At 57.4% G+C, this 15,077-nt stretch overlaps 1 protein-coding gene across 12 annotated transcripts in view; it reads left to right on the forward strand.

The window, feature by feature from the left end:
• KCNT1 (potassium sodium-activated channel subfamily T member 1) overlaps positions 1–13,363 on the forward strand; it is a 72,264-nt gene extending 58,901 nt beyond the window's left edge. For 6 of the 12 annotated variants that reach the window (XM_066980994.1, XM_066980998.1, XM_066980996.1 and 3 more), the window contains 14 exons: positions 857–1,073; positions 1,550–1,655; positions 1,735–1,907; positions 2,143–2,214; positions 2,527–2,661; positions 2,866–2,977; positions 3,390–3,491; positions 3,592–3,675; positions 4,067–4,195; positions 4,471–4,491; positions 5,310–5,613; positions 7,044–7,106; positions 9,559–9,643; positions 9,756–13,363. In XM_066980994.1, coding sequence (XP_066837095.1) covers positions 857–1,073; positions 1,550–1,655; positions 1,735–1,907; positions 2,143–2,214; positions 2,527–2,661; positions 2,866–2,977; positions 3,390–3,491; positions 3,592–3,675; positions 4,067–4,195; positions 4,471–4,491; positions 5,310–5,613; positions 7,044–7,106; positions 9,559–9,643; positions 9,756–9,876 — 1,724 coding nt within the window. In that variant the 3' untranslated portion in view covers positions 9,877–13,363. The remainder of the gene's footprint in view (positions 1–856; positions 1,074–1,549; positions 1,656–1,734; positions 1,908–2,142; positions 2,215–2,526; positions 2,662–2,865; positions 2,978–3,389; positions 3,492–3,591; positions 3,676–4,066; positions 4,196–4,470; positions 4,492–5,309; positions 5,614–7,043; positions 7,107–9,558; positions 9,644–9,755) is intronic. The other 6 variants (XM_066980991.1, XM_048051617.2, XM_066980995.1 and 3 more) reach the window with 4 other exon arrangements.
• The last annotated feature ends 1,714 nt before the right edge of the window (positions 13,364–15,077 follow it).

The following is a 15,077-nucleotide window of genomic DNA, read 5'->3' on the forward strand; positions in this document are numbered from 1 at the left end:
CACAGGTCCCTGCTCCTAGCATCCTGGGTGCTCTCAGCAAGCCCCAAAAAAATCACCATTAGAGCTTGTGATACCCATTACCATTAAGGATATTTGTCTGCAGAAATCCCCCACGTCCTGGCTGGAAGAATGAATGCTGTTGGCCTCCTCTTAAATCATGTTTATGATTCACAACCCGATGAGCAGCGTGGTTTGCTCTGCAGCGAGTGGTGCAGTTTCTCAAATAAAAAAATGCCATGAGTCATTGCTCCCAGCCTGCAGCTGGGAAGACCAAGTTGTGGGGTTGTCCGGAGAGGCTGCGCTGCAATAGCACATTGTACTTCAGGCAAATAATTTATGCATTTATATTCATGAGCAGCAATTTGCGTGATTATCCCACAGCAAGCCACAGAGCGCTTTGCTGAGCAGCGCTCGTCAATGTTCTCGTTAGGTGGCTTGTTCGCAGAGGGACTTTTTCAGAAAGTGCAATGAGAGAGAAATTGCCCAAGTGCGAGCGGGCCCAGCCCCACGGCTGCTGGGGGAGGAGGGCACTCAGCCCCGTGCTTGGCTTGCTGTGGAGCTCCCGGCTTTCACACCCATCTGAAAGTAACTATTTGGTGAAGATTCAGATGACAGCCTTGGCTGGGGTTTCCAGCTGAGGCCAAAACCTTGATGGCCATGATTAATAATCCATAAATACATCTGGTTTTTAGGAGGTGCTGGAGCATGGGGGCATCCAGCTTCTCTGGTTCACCTTGAAGGTCTTGGGTGGGCGGGGTGCGTGGTCCCCCCAGGGCTGACGGGCTCAATGCTGTGCTGTCTCAGCTCCTTCCCCTCCTCATAGAGCGCGCTGTGCTTCCTTCCCCGCCGCGTCCAGGTACAGTGGCCATGGACCTGCAGAACACCGAGTGCCGCCCCGCCAACAGCAGCAAGCTGGCGCTGCCGGCGGAGAACGGCTCGGGCAACCGCCGGCCCAGCATCGCGCCTGTCCTCGAGCTGGCCGACACCTCGTCCCTGCTGCCCTGCGACCTGCTCAGCGACCAGTCGGAAGACGAGATGACGCAGTCGGACGAGGAGGGCTCGGCGGTGGTGGAGTGAGTTGCCCGCATTCGGTCGCGCAATCCCTCATTGCAGAGAGGCACAGACGCTTTTTAATTTGTGCCCATCTTTAAATGAAAATTGCTGCTTCTGGTCCAATCAGAAATGCAAATTATGATTTCTTAAGAGCTGTTAACCGAAACCAAATCTAAAAATGGGCCTGGAGGTCTTTGCTTCCTTGTATGGCTTAGCGTCCCCCTCCTCTCCTGGAGTTCACTGTCCTGTCTCCCTTGAGCCATGCTTGCTGCTCCTACCTGCTGTGTTCTCTGCCTGTGCTGGGAACATTGCCTATTTGCAATCTCAGGACCCTTTGCATAACAAAAATCATTCTGAAGTATGTGTCTTTTCAGACATTTCTATCTGAGGCAGGAGAGTTTTGCAAAACATTTGCCAGTGATGTGTATGAGTCCTGGGTCTGTAACTCTAAAGGTTTTTCCAAGTGTCTGAGTGCTGCAATTTCTCTCTGCTGCAGGTACGTGAAAGGCTACCCACCGAACTCCCCCTACATCGGGAGCTCCCCAACCCTGTGCCACCTTTTACCCGAGAAGGCCCCGTTCTGCTGCCTGAGGCTGGACAAGGTGAGCGGCAGCGCTGGGGCCGAGGCGGGTGATGGCCGGGGGCTGCCACGGGTCCCCGAGCTGCCTCCCCTCCCCGCAGGGCTGCAAGCACAACAGCTTCGAAGACGCCAAGGCCTATGGGTTTAAGAACAAGCTGATCATCGTGTCGGCAGAGACCGCTGGCAACGGACTGTATAACTTCATTGTCCCCCTTCGTGCGTACTACCGGTCCCGCAAAGAGTTAAACCCGATTGTGTTGCTTCTGGACAACAAGCAAGTACTTCTCCGCAGATGCTTTCCATTGCACCGAGCCCTTCCCTGTAATACCTGGGGCATTTCACACCGCGTGGGGACCGGGCAGTGGGGCAGGGGAGGCAGCGGCACCGCCAGGGTGCCCCTCGGCCGGCGGTGGGGACACCGCTGTGCACGGTGCTGTGCGCGGTGCTGTGCGCGGCCCCTTACTCCATGCAGCTGCTGACCCCCTTGCTTTCTGTTGCTCTCCCTGCAGGCCAGAGCACCACTTTCTGGAAGCCATCTGCTGTTTCCCCATGGTTTACTACATGGAAGGCACGATCGATAAGTAGGTGTTTCTGCCCGTGGCCGTTGTTAATGGCATTGCTGTCTAAAGGCACTGCATTTACCCAGTCCTGACACCTGCATGCTGGGGGGGAAGATGTGCTCCCAGCCCCTCACCCTCCCGTCCCACGGGTCAGCTGCCACAGAGCCGACCCCGCCGTGGGTTTCTCGGGTTGTGGAGCAACCGGTAGCTGGGTTGTGGCCGGTAGCTGGGTGCTGGTGGCGAGGAGGCGGCTGGGTGCGCGTCGCAGCGCGCTGCCTCCCTGTGTCCTTCCCAAGGGCTGACCCCGCGCTCTTCTCTTTGGGGACTGCCCAGCCTGGACAGCTTGCTGCAGTGCGGCATCATCTACGCTGACAACCTGGTGGTGGTGGACAAGGAGAGCACGATGAGCGCGGAGGAGGACTACATGGCCGATGCCAAGACGATCGTCAACGTCCAGACCATGTTCAGGTGGGGTGGGCAGCCACGGCCGAGCCCAGGGGGTACAGGTGCTGCGGGGAGAGGTCACAGCGGCGCTGGGAAGACACAAATCTGTCCCACTATTTCTGATCTCAGAAGGGCATGGGGGAGGTTTGGGTTTTCCTCGGGCTGTACGTGCAGGCAGTCCCTCGCTTCTGAGGCGGCCGCTGGACCACAGGTCTCTTCCCGTCGCAGGCTCTTTCCCAGCCTCAGCATCATCACGGAGCTGACCCACCCCTCCAACATGAGGTTCATGCAGTTCAGAGCGAAGGACAGTTACTCGTTAGCCCTTTCCAAGCTAGAAAAGGTAAGGGAAAGGCTTCGCTTCCTGGGAAGGCAGTGCTGGGTGCAGGGATGCTGAGCAGTGGCCTCTGGGCTCTGACTGCAGCGCAGTGACTGTGCTGAGGTCTTCTGGCAAGGGGGAAATGCCCCTAAACCACACACTGAGGCACATCAAAGCGCCACATCCAGCCCGTGTCCAAAAAAAAAAACAAACCAATGATGATGTCTCACACGTTTCCATGGAGAAAATCCCTCTTTCACCCAGTATGAGGGATGCTTCCCCGCCTCCCTGCTGGCACCTCCGGAGTCACTCAGCTGGTGTCCTCCCATTCTCACTGCGCGTGGGGGAGGCCGTGGGGTTTTGCTTCTCTAAATGCCCTGGGAGGACGGGAACAAAATCGCACCGAGGGCGCTCCCCAGGCCCCTTCTGCTTCCAGAAAGAGCGCGAGAACGGCTCCAACCTGGCCTTCATGTTCCGCCTGCCCTTCGCGGCCGGCCGGGTCTTCAGCATCAGCATGCTGGACACGCTGCTCTACCAGGTGAGCGCCGCGGGAGCCCGGCGGCGGGGGGCAGCGCGTCCCCCTGCGAGTGCCCCTGCAAACCTTTTCCCCGCCTTCCTGCCCAAACGTCTCCCCGCAGTCGTTCGTGAAGGACTACATGATCACCATCACCAGGCTGCTGCTGGGCCTCGACACCACGCCGGGCTCCGGCTACCTCTGCGCGGTAGGCGCCAAGGCTGCGCGTGCGGGCATGGGGGTTCCCCTTCTGGGGGAGCGGGGTGGGGGGCAAAATGGAGCAAAAAGGGGCAGCTCATCGCTCCCAGCATCGCGTGTGGGCAATCTCAGGGCTCCCAGAGCCCCGAAGTCATACAACCACAGGATCATTTAGGTTGGAATGGACCCGTAAGATCCCCAAGTCCAACCACCTCCTAACACGGCCATGTCCACCTCTGAGCCACGTCCCAAGCCCCACAGCCGTATGTCCTCCTTTCGGACGGGAGCTGCCCCTGATCTTTTTGGGGCTTCCTTTCGGGTCTGGGACTGCTGTGCCTGGGGGAAGCCCAGACGCAGCCCCAGGCGCTGACGGCGGTCGCTGTTTGTGCTCTGCTGCTCAGATGAAGATCACGGAGGACGACCTGTGGATCCGGACGTACGGCCGCCTCTTCCAGAAGCTCTGCTCCTCCAGCGCGGAGATTCCCATCGGCATCTACCGCACGGAGTCGCACATGTTCGCCACCTCCGAGGCAAGAGGCAACGCGTGCAGGAAGGGGCTGGGGGTGTTCCCGGCCCCATCCACAACTTGGGGGTGTTTTCTGGCTCCTGGGGCCAGCTCGGTGCAAATGCTCCTATCTAAAAGAGAAGCATCTCAAAGAGGTGCCTGCAGGCGAGCAGGGGTGGCCTTTATCAGCAATCCAGCGTGTCATGTCATTAAATTCCCAGGGGCCAGGGGATGCTGCACACTGGGGATGCCCATTTCCTGTGCTGACCCGTCTTTCCCCTCTTTTTTCCCCAATTGCAGCCCCACGACATCAGAGCGCAGGTGAGTACCGTTTGCTCCCAGTCTTTGGGCGCTAGGTCGGTGGTGGGGAATTCCCTTGGGATTATCAGCTCCTCTGCCAGGCCCCCCGCAGCACGGGCGCTGCTCCGTGGGCGATGTTGGGGCTGGTTTGTGTGCACCTGGAGCCCTCCCCTCGCCTTGAGCCCCTCCTGCGGCTCCGGCACGGCCCCGGCAGCCGGGAGGTGTAATTACACGGCACGGGGAGCAGGAGCGAGCCTGGCCCCACTGTGAATACCTTTGGTTTTGAGCTTTGTAGAAGCAGCTGCAGGGAGCTGGATGCTGACATTTAATTACATACAATCCTGTTCGTTCTTAGAGGTGCTTTAATCCACTTTATTCGAAAATTAGTGCTTACCAGCGGGGCTTTCTGTGTCAGATGTGGCAGCGCATCTGCTGCAAGATGTCGGAGAGGAAGACGAGGGCAATTCTGCCACTTGGGCAGCCAAGAGAGAATTGTGCTAGTGGAGATTAGCTAGCAGGCACCCATTATGCCCCATGGCCGATGGTGTTCTGGAGTGCTTACCCCACACCTGCTGCCCGTGCAGCTTTAGCAGCACCGAGATGATGTGCTGGAGGAGCATGGAGGTGGGATCCCAGCCCACCGGAGACGTCCTACCCTGTCAAGAGACAGGACTGGCTCTTCTTGCATGGCCAGGGTGCTAAGAAGCAGCCGTTCCCGAGGCAGGCTCCGTCCCGAGGACGGGTCCCGTGGTGCGGGGTGGGCCGGGAGGCAGCAGCCCCCGCACGTGCCCCTGGGTGCTCCGTCACCCTGCTCCCCCCGTCACCTGCCGGGCTTCCAGTCACAGATCTCCATCAATGTTGAGGACTGCGAGGACACGAAGGACGTGAAGGAACACTGGGGCATCAAGACGAGCCACCACAGGAACTCGTGCTCCAGCGACCAGTCCGAGCACCCGCTGCTGCGGCGCAAGAGCATGCAGTGGGCGCGCCGGCTGAGCAGGAAGGGCAACAAGCACTCCAGCAAGACGGCCGAGTGGATCAGCCAGCAGCGGCTCAGCCTGTACCGGCGCTCGGAGAGGCAGGAGCTGTCGGAGCTCGTCAAAAACCGCATGAAGCACCTGGGCCTGCCCACCACCGGGTACGGTAAGTGCCGCTCGGTCGCGCTTCCCTGCAGCAACGCGCCCCGTGGGCTCCGCAGGTAACTCCAGCGTGCCCGAGCCCCATGGATGATGCCGGGGCCCGTCTCCATTTGCAGTCCTGTCCCTTGGGGTGGGCGCACTTCTGGTCAGCTGCCAGCCCTCCTCCTGCACGCCCTGCGCTGCTCCGGGTGGTGACCACCATTCCCAGGACAGCCCCGGTGGGGATCTGAGCCTGCGGATGGATGGGGGGGGCGCTGGGCAGCCTTTAACACAGAGCCCAGGTTGGCTCAGCGTTTGGCCCGGCAGAAATGGCGTTAAGGAGACACCAAACCCACTGCCCTTAAATCAGCAAAACCCGAGAGTCCCGCCCCGTAGCGCCACAGGGAGAAGTGACCCCCGGTGGGCTGGTGCAGGGCCCCGGTGTCGGTGTTGGCTCCTCACCCTTCACCAAGCGTCCGCAGAGGGGGTTTCGGTAGTGGCAGGGCCGAGGGCTTTGCTTCATTGCGTGTGACCGCAGTGTGTGTCGCTGTGCGTGCGGCTTCGTGGTGTCGTCAGCGCGCAGGGTCCCTCTGTGCAGCCGCCTTCCTCGTGGGGTCTGCCGCTGCTGGAGCCTGTCTGCCTCCCCGGGCGGGTCCCCGGCCCCCAGTCCCGACGAAGCCCTCACCCCGCGGCTTTCTTGGTTCGTTTCGTCCTCTCTTTCCTTTCGAGCCATCCTGTGCTGCTGCCTGTCTGCTCCATGCTGGACGAGCTTCCATCGCCACGGCCAGGCCCCCGTGCACGGCGCCGACCCGGGGCCCCCCCTGGGGTTTTGCTGCCCGCCGCTGGCTGATCCTTGCAGCCCGCAGGCGAAGTGAATGACTGTGGGGCTCTGCAGCGCTGGGTGCTGGGCACTGGGTGCTGAGCGCTGGGCGCCTCCCCACCCCAGGGCTGCTGGACACGGGGCGTGCGGGAGCAGTGGGGACAGGGCCGCGTGCAGCTCGCAGCGTAGCGTTCGCCTCTCTGTGTCCCTAAGTGGTCCCCGGAGCTCCTGCGGCTCATCCCGGGAGCCTCCCAGCTCCCTTCGGCTCTGCTTCAGGGCCTGCAGCGCGGCTGATGGCACTCGCTGCCTGGAACGCTGCTGCAGGCGGGCAGCTCCACGCAGCTCCAGCACCCCCGGCCCCGCAGAGAGCACGGCAGGGAAGGGCCGTCGGTGGGGATGGAAAGCTCCCCGGCCACCCCGGGACAGCGCAGGGACACGACGTGTCGCCTGCCAGCCTGGACGCCGTGGCGTTTTTGGAAGAACACCTTGCTGTGCCTGCTCTCCCCTGCCTTGGTCTTTTGCTCATTTAATTGCTGAAGTGCAGGAGCTCGTCTCTAATATTTGCCGAATCATGGCTTGCTGACCTCTCTCTCTCTCTCTGTTTATGTCTGTGCCTTTCCCTGTATGTTCTGTAGAGGATGTAGCAAATTTAACAGCCAGTGATGTGATGAATCGGGTAAACCTGGGATATTTGCAAGGTAATGCTCTTTCCCTGGGAGTCACGTGTGACTCACGGCGTACAGCGTCCAACAAGATCATGCCAGCTAAGCCCAATCCACACCCTTGCCGTTTTTCACCTTAGATATTCGAGCCTTTCACACGCTCATTTGTTGGGTGGAGGTGGAAAACCAAAGACCGTCCTGCAGCTGCGGGGCAGACGCAAGGCTCTGTGGAGTCAGGAGACAAAGAGCACAATTTCCCTAGCCGAATTCGTGCAAGGAAGTCACAGCCCGCAGCTGTCATTAACAGCCACCTCCTTGCATTGCTCTGCAAGTTGGCGTTGATCTGTAAAGCCAGAGGCATTTCTAGGAGGGGATTTTGGGCTCCTGGTGGGCAAACCAGCGCCATGTGCGCTGGGGATGGAGCGGGACGGCAGAGTGCGGCCGCTCGCCTCCGTGCTGCCTGCATCTCGCTGTGAGCTCCATGGCTCTGTAGGGTTTGGAAAGCCCTGCTTCATCCCAGGTTTGTGTTTGGGAGAACACCGTGTTTGGCAGCCCACAGGTCCCAGCAGTCCCCCCAGGCCCAGCTCGGGGCTGGGAGGGAAGGGTCGCGGGGCAGCCGTGTGGGCCCAGCCCTGCCGTGGGCGGCTCGGCGCTCGGGTCTCGTGCTCGGGTCTCGTGCTCGGCACACGGCTTCGTGCGGCGGGGCTCGGGAGAGCCTAGAGGTCAGCCACAGCCCAACCGATCCATATTTTAGGCTTCGCTAGCCCATGCTTAAGGTGAAAAGTTGGCATTTTCCTATCAACCGCGTCCATCACCAGAGAACCAGCCCAGCCGTGGCTCATGGAAGCCCCGCTCCAACTCGGTATATTGCCAGCTGCTCTGCGGAGCTCAGACCTCGCTGCTTTCCCCCCCCCCCTCCCTCGGCAGCGTTTTGGCTCCGTGAGCCGCGCTGCGGGGTCCTGGCACCGGGAGCCCACCGGGAGCCACCCCCACCAGCACCCGTCTGCAGCGGGCGCATCGCTGGCGTGGGAGCAGGAGCTGCAGATCCCCCCTACCCCCCAAAAAAAAAACCTACCTGAGGGTGCCGATGGGCCGAGCCCTGCCTGGGTGCAAGGGACACTGTGGCAATATACATGGTGGGTTTGGCAGCGCTGCATGGGGGGGGGGGGGGGGGAAGGAAAAGGTGCTTCCATGGCGCAGGAGAACCTGCGGTGCCCTGGGGACCCCCGTCACGGCGCACCCCGCGGGTCCCGCGCTCTGTGTGCGCCCCAGCGTCGCCATTCCCCGTCCCCTGCCTCGCTGTAAGGCTGGGCACTGGGACGGCCGAGGGCTCTCAGCGGTGGTGGGACCGATGAGAGCAGCAAAGGTGGCCCCTGGGGAGGGGATGAGCAGCAAAAAGCAGGAAGGGGGGCAGGGAGGGGGTCCATGCACAGACCCTTCCCACATCCCCCTGCCCGCCCTGTGCCGGAGGTTGCAGCCTGGACCCAAGCTGCTCCTCACCCACCGTGCACCACCGAGCACGCGCCCCATGGAGCTCGATGTGTCCCAATGCCCCCCCCCCAGTGCTGCTCGGGGGGGTGGGGTGGGGGGGGTCACACAGAGCCACCCGTGCCGGCGTCCCGGTGAGCAGCCTTGCAGCGAGCCCGTGTCCCGCCGCGCTCATCCCGCCACCCCCGCGCCCGTCTGTCCCCCGCCATCCCCTTCGTCCTGTCCATCGCACGCCCTCGCTGTGCTCCCGCTGCTACTTGTGTCCCCTGCCCCTCCCTGGTGCCTGCTCCCCCCCCCCCCCCCCCATGATCTTGTTTGGTAGCGAAGGGCCCCGCGTGCTCGGGCAGGCGTCGCGGCGGCTCCGTGCCTTAGGGCCGTCCCCGAAGGGCATCGGTGGCTGGGAGGCGCCACGGCAGCGGTGTCCCCCGGGCAGGAGCAGGGAGCGATGGCTGAGCGTAGCGCTCTTGCTGGAGGGTGATAAATTCAGCAGTGCGGCGAGGGAAGGAGGTGGCAAACCGTTGTCGTGGCCCTGGGGCTGGGGGTGGAGGGGGGGGGGGGAGGTGCCCTGAGCAGGTGCTTGGAGGCGTTGCGCTGTACTTAACGCGGCAAAACTAACGTCTTTCCTTCTTTTGCACTAAAACAAGGTAAGACACCTTTACTTATTTCTTTTGGGGGGGATTTTTAAGCGAAGAGTCTGCGAGTCCCCTGGCTGGGGAGTGGCTGCGGGGCACGGGAGGAGGTGGTGTCAGTGTTCCTGGTGCTCGCCGGGCGCAGTGGCACGGCCCCGCAAAGGGACCCACGTGCTGTCGTGGGGACCGGCTGTGACCCCGCTGGGCTGGGGATGCTGCAGGGGGCTGTGGGAGCCGGGGCTGTCAGGTTGTCCTCTGGGGTGTCCATTGGGATGTCCGCTGGGGCATCCATCGGGGCGCCCGTTGGCACGGCCACCAGGGCACGGTGCCGGCCCCGCTCGCCCTCACCATCCCCTTCCCTCCCCTGGCAGACGAGATGAACGACCACCAGAACACCTTGTCCTACGTCCTGATCAATCCTCCCCCGGACACGCGGCTGGAGCTCAACGACATCGTGTAGGTGCCACCCACCAACCCCCCAGGCCAACCCCCAAATTGGGGGGGGGGGGGGTCTCCACGCACGGGGCTGAGGTGCAGCCCTGCAGCGTGCCCGGTTTCTGCCCCGCAGGTACCTGATCCGCTCGGACCCGCTGGCGCACGTGGCCAACGACGGGCACAGCCGCAAGAGCAGCTGCAGCAACAAGCTGGGCCCCTGCAACCCCGAGACGCGGGATGAGACCCAGCTCTGAGCACAGCCCCGGGGCCCGGGGGCGAAGGGAAAGGAAGGGAAGAAGGAAAGAAGGAAGGAAGGAAGGAAGGCTGCTGCCCCGTGCTGGAGCCGGGCGATGCCCAGCCTGGCTGAGAAACGCCCCGGAGGGACGGGACAGACGGCCAGCTGGCAGTCACCCGCGTGGGTGTTTTTAACATTTTCTATGAATACCGCAACTAGTGAGAACGTCTTCGCTGGTGCTGGTGGGATGTGTCTGAAACCGCAACTGAGGCTGCTCAGCAGGAGGATGCAGGTCGTCTGCAATTTTTGGGGCACCGCTGATACAAGAGAAGCCACCCTGTGCTCACCCTGCTCCTCTTTTGCCAGACATCCCCGAGGGATACCCAAAATGTGGCTTTTTCACCCCAGCGTTCCCCCTGTCGGCTTGCTGGGTGCTGCCGGGAGCTGCGCGGAGGTGCTGGGGAGGACGGGGCAGGTCGTTGCAGCCCCCTGCAGCGCCCTGGCGGCATCTCCAGAAACCAAACCACACCAAAAAGACAAAAACGGACCCAAAGCCGTGCCAGACGTCTGCCACGGGCCTTGTCGCACGTGCCCAGGCGTAGCCAAACCCTGGCTGCAGCGGCTGCCACGCCGGGTGTCGCGGTGGCTCTTGGCAGGGCGCGCGATGCTGGCACCGGCCACTGCTCCTGGGGCTCAGCACCAAAGGCACCGAGGGCAGGGATGTGTCCCCATGCTGCCCCTTCCCCTCGCCCCCCCCCAATTCCCAGGTCCTCGCAGTGCTGTTTGTACCCAGACCCCGCATGCCAGCGGCTCCTGCCCGCGGTGGCGGTGCGTGGACGCACGGCCCGGCCTCGCCGCGGCACCGCGCTGCCGCCCGCCCACCCCGGCTGAGCGGCACAGACCTCTGCAGCAGAACACGAGATGTATTTTCCATCTATTTTTGCACACTTTACAATGTCGACGTGTAAAGGTTTTCTTTGACTGCCAAGTAAATATACCGAGCTGGTAACTTTATATACTTTTACATTCATATGTTAAAACTTAAATGTGATTTTTTTTTTTTAATTTTTTTTTTTTTTGGATGAGAAGCCTGTAAAGCACAATGTGGCCGTGCCATCCCGGCAGCATCCCAGTCGCTGCCAGGCGGGTGGGCTTTTGCCATTACCATCTGCCAGTCCTTCTCCATGACACACAATAAAAGCTGTTTACAAAAAAAAACCTGTTAAAAACTGCGGCACCTCGCAAAGTGGGTTGAGCCAGGCCAGACCTTTGTGGCACCTGAAAAAGGAGGAAAATTCCAGTCCTGTGGAAGCTGTTAGAGGCCTTTGGGAGGAGGAAAAAAAAAAAAAAAAAAAGGCCAGCTGGTAGTCAGTAGGGCTTCTGCATGCTGACGGTTGGACGGGCTCTAGGCTTGGTCTTGTTGTAATCCTAATTTTTGCCGGTTTGCTGGCCACGAGGCCCTGCACGACCTGCAGCCAGGCAGCCCTGCCCCTTCCCCTGCGCTTAGACATGGGCACAAACAGAACCATTTCCGATGCTTTTTACTTTTTTTTTTATTTGTTTGTTTGTTTTTAACTATTTTTTTTTATCTTGTTGGCTCTGGCAGACACACGTTTTATTTATTTCCGTTTGTACCTTGTCATGCCAAAAATCTGAAAAAGGTTTTTGCAGGCAGAACGGCGAGAGCAGCTGGGGGGGGACAGAAGCGCGAGGGGGGGGCTGCGCCACGTGAGCCTCGCGACGCTCTGCCACCGCCAGAAGCGGTGCGGTTGGGTGAGCCTAGGGAAGAGCCCCAAGAGTTTCCAGCCCTGCTTAGCCCCTGGGGCCAGCAGAGCAAAGCAGAGCTACGGAACCAAAACTCGGCGTGGGTGATGCGATGCTCCACGTGCCGACCCCCTCGAAGGGACCGTCCTGTGTCCGGCTGCGGTGTGCGCGGGGCCAAACGCCCCCGGTCGGCTCAGCGGAGCTGTGTGGGGCACCCGCAGCCCCACGGCCCCAGGTTCAGCCACGTCAACCCTCCTTAAACCCTCCTAGCACGGCGGGGGAGGCTGCAGGGGCTTCGTGAGCGTGCCGAGACAGCCGCCCTCGCTGTGCCTGCGTGCCACCAATGCTTCTGTTTAATGTATAAATACGTGTATTTAAAGAGAAAAAGCTGCGTGTATAAATCCTACCCATTTTGCATACGTTATTTCTATGGTGTAAATTTATAGCTGACATTCTAATGGGATGTTTAAAAAAAAAAAAAATCCTGTAGATACTTACCTGTGGTCAATGCAAGTCTAAGAACAAATGTTTAATTTTTTTCTAATTCTTTAGACTCGGTTACAATACTAATGTAAAAACAAGAATATTTATTTTTGTAACGGTCCTGGAAACACTGATGCATCAAAAAGAGTTGTTTCTGCTTATAAAAGGGCTGTCGTAGAGGGGCAAGCGCTGACGAAGTCGCACTCTTCAGTGGGGTTTGTGTGCTCTGGTGTGCGGCGGGTGCTGCTGAAGCAGCAAGAAGCAGGAGGCAGGGTGCACGGTGTGATGGCATGCCAGTTTTGCTTAAACCCAGTGGCTAAGCCATAACTCACCACGATACAAATATATATATATATATATACACGATAAATATATATATATATAAAAATCAGGTGGTTATTCTCATTTTTTTTTCCAGTTTACCTAGCAAAAAAAAATGGCTTAACTATTCATGACCATGTGCCGAGGGATCAGCCCGGGAACAGCCAGCCCAGTCCCTGCAGGTTGTCACAGGTGGCACAGTTTTGGATAAAGGCCAGCTGGAAACGATAACCAAACGCAGAGCAGGTGCTGTGGGCTTTACCCCCACCTGGGGTGTCAGAAAGCAATCCTAAATCCTGGGGCCACCCGGGGTCCCTGGAGCAGCGCGGGCACCCCAGAGCGCGTGCAGCTCGGCCCTCCTGCAGCTTCTGTGGGAGAGGAAATGCCCTGCTATTGCTCCCAGTGTTAGGGAATAAACTTAGGAAAATGTAGCTTTCTAAAGGAAATATTTGTGCTTCGACGCGGACACAAAAGGCCCTGGGAACACAGAAATAGGCGAGAGCCGGGTGGGTGCGGTATTTCAGGTTTACTGGCAAACGACCCCGTTGCATGTTACACGTCCACTAACAGCTTCATCCTCTAAATATGGACTAAATCCATATATCGTGCATTAAAGCAAAACCAAGTATTCAAACAAATGTTAGGATATATTTATCTCCCGTTAACCCCCTTTCTACTTCAGCCTATATAAACATGTTTTTATTTCCCGAGTGAGGGACCTGTCATCTCTCAAGGTCAGCTCGTGCATGGGTTTTTATCGGCCACGGCAGATAAAAATCACTTCTTTCCCTCTCTGAGACCTAATTTTGTGACATGTTCTTCTGGGATGCACTGTAGACAGCCAACTGGAGATGTTTTTGTACAATTATTGTGAAGATGCTTCACATTTCTGTAAAGACAAATTAAAATAAAAGAGCTGCATGCAGCAACAATAGAAAGTGCTGTCCTGCCTGGTGGTTTCAGATTATTATTTTTTTAAGACATTCTAGAAAAATACTGCAAAAATTACAATATATTTATTTGCTACTACAGGGAAAGACACAAATACTGAAGATAATTTGAGGATTAACAAACATGTACAAAGGAGAAATTCAGCGAAGCCATCAAGTCACCCTGTTGTAAACTCTTCCTGGTCAAGGAGGAAAGCAGCACTGCAGCTCCCTGTTAAAATTATATCTTAATTGTTGTCTTTAAACAAAAAGTTGGTGAAATGGCTTCCAGTACAGCTGCACTGTGACGGTCACAACCAGCAGAGGAGCCGGTGCCTGGGGTTGTTTCCACCAGCACCAAAGCAGCCCAGGCTGCTCCGGAAAGCCGCTGAGCAATCCCATGGGGGTGGTGTCCTGGGGGGGGCCAACTTTGCTCCCTGTTGTTCCAGCTGGGAAGCAACAGCAGCCAGGCAGAGCTGCGTTTTGAAGGACTGCAGATCACCCAGAAGCTTCCAACTTCATCGCTTCTGCCCTTTCCAGCAGGGGGTGGGAGCTCTCCCGAGCACCGCGCTCCTCGGCCTGCCCCGAGCTCTCGTCTCAGCAATTCCTCGCCTCGCTTCACGTCCCACAGCAACAGGCACAGAAGGAGAAGAAGAGGAAACAATACCGCCAAGTAACCAAAATTAATTTTAAAACTTTGCCATAGTTGAGAAAAATTAGTTTAACACTGAAAACTTCTTTCAGACAGGAAAAATCTAGAGCACTAAAATATACATTAGAAAGAAACAGTAATGGTAATGTTATCAAGAAGCAAAAAGCAAACTAAAACCATGAAAGCTATTTCACTTTAGTGTAAATTCAGTTTTAATAGAGTTATTCCCTGAAAGACACACATCCAAAGGAAATAAGTTCGCTCTTCAGTAAGATTTTCATGTAATTCTGTGCTAATTCTAGGGTTTTTCTAAGCTTCACACTATTCTTTCAAGGGGCTCATTTGAATTTAATGAATGCTGTATATTGAATTTTTAATCATCCCTGCTGCATACATCAGTTTAAGAAGCTTTCCCCAGAGTTTTTGTCCCCCCATTATAATAAATGTTATTTCTGAACAAGTTCAGAGAATTTATTAGACGTTACTGTGTAAGCCAGTATTTCAGCACCAAGATGTAATTTGAAAGTTGATTTATTTTAGAACAAACAAGGGACATTCTCTGAATTGCGATCCAAAGAAAACAGCAAAATTTCAGATGCGGCACGGGCAAGGTACTCACATTTTATTACATGTGCGTTCCTCTTGCAACTCACAAAATCCGGGTCCCGTTCTCGCTGCACTTCTTGTATATTTGCCCTGAGAGTTTGCCTGAGATAAAGCCTGGATGCCATGCGCTTCTGTCAGACAGCAAGTCGAGGCTCACTGTTTCCATCTTGGAGTTTCTGAAGCCCACGACAGAGGTGGATTTAATTGGGATTAAATTGCCTTCGTGTTGTGAGCGCTGACGGCTGCCTGTGGAGCCCCTCGTAGGATCTGTCACATCCACGCACCTGGGTGCTGCAAGAATGTGTTAAAACTAAAGCCAGGATCAGAATCGCCATCCACAGAAAATTTAGGTCTTGTAACAAATAGGTAACACAAGAAAAAAATTAAAGGTAATTAAAGGTGAGATGAATTCAACTTTTTTCTCCCGTTTTTAATACTCATCCTTCATAAATATATACATATATA

This window comes from Anser cygnoides, chromosome 20 (assembly GCF_040182565.1).
Source record: "Anser cygnoides isolate HZ-2024a breed goose chromosome 20, Taihu_goose_T2T_genome, whole genome shotgun sequence".
NCBI lineage: Eukaryota > Metazoa > Chordata > Aves > Anseriformes > Anatidae > Anser > Anser cygnoides.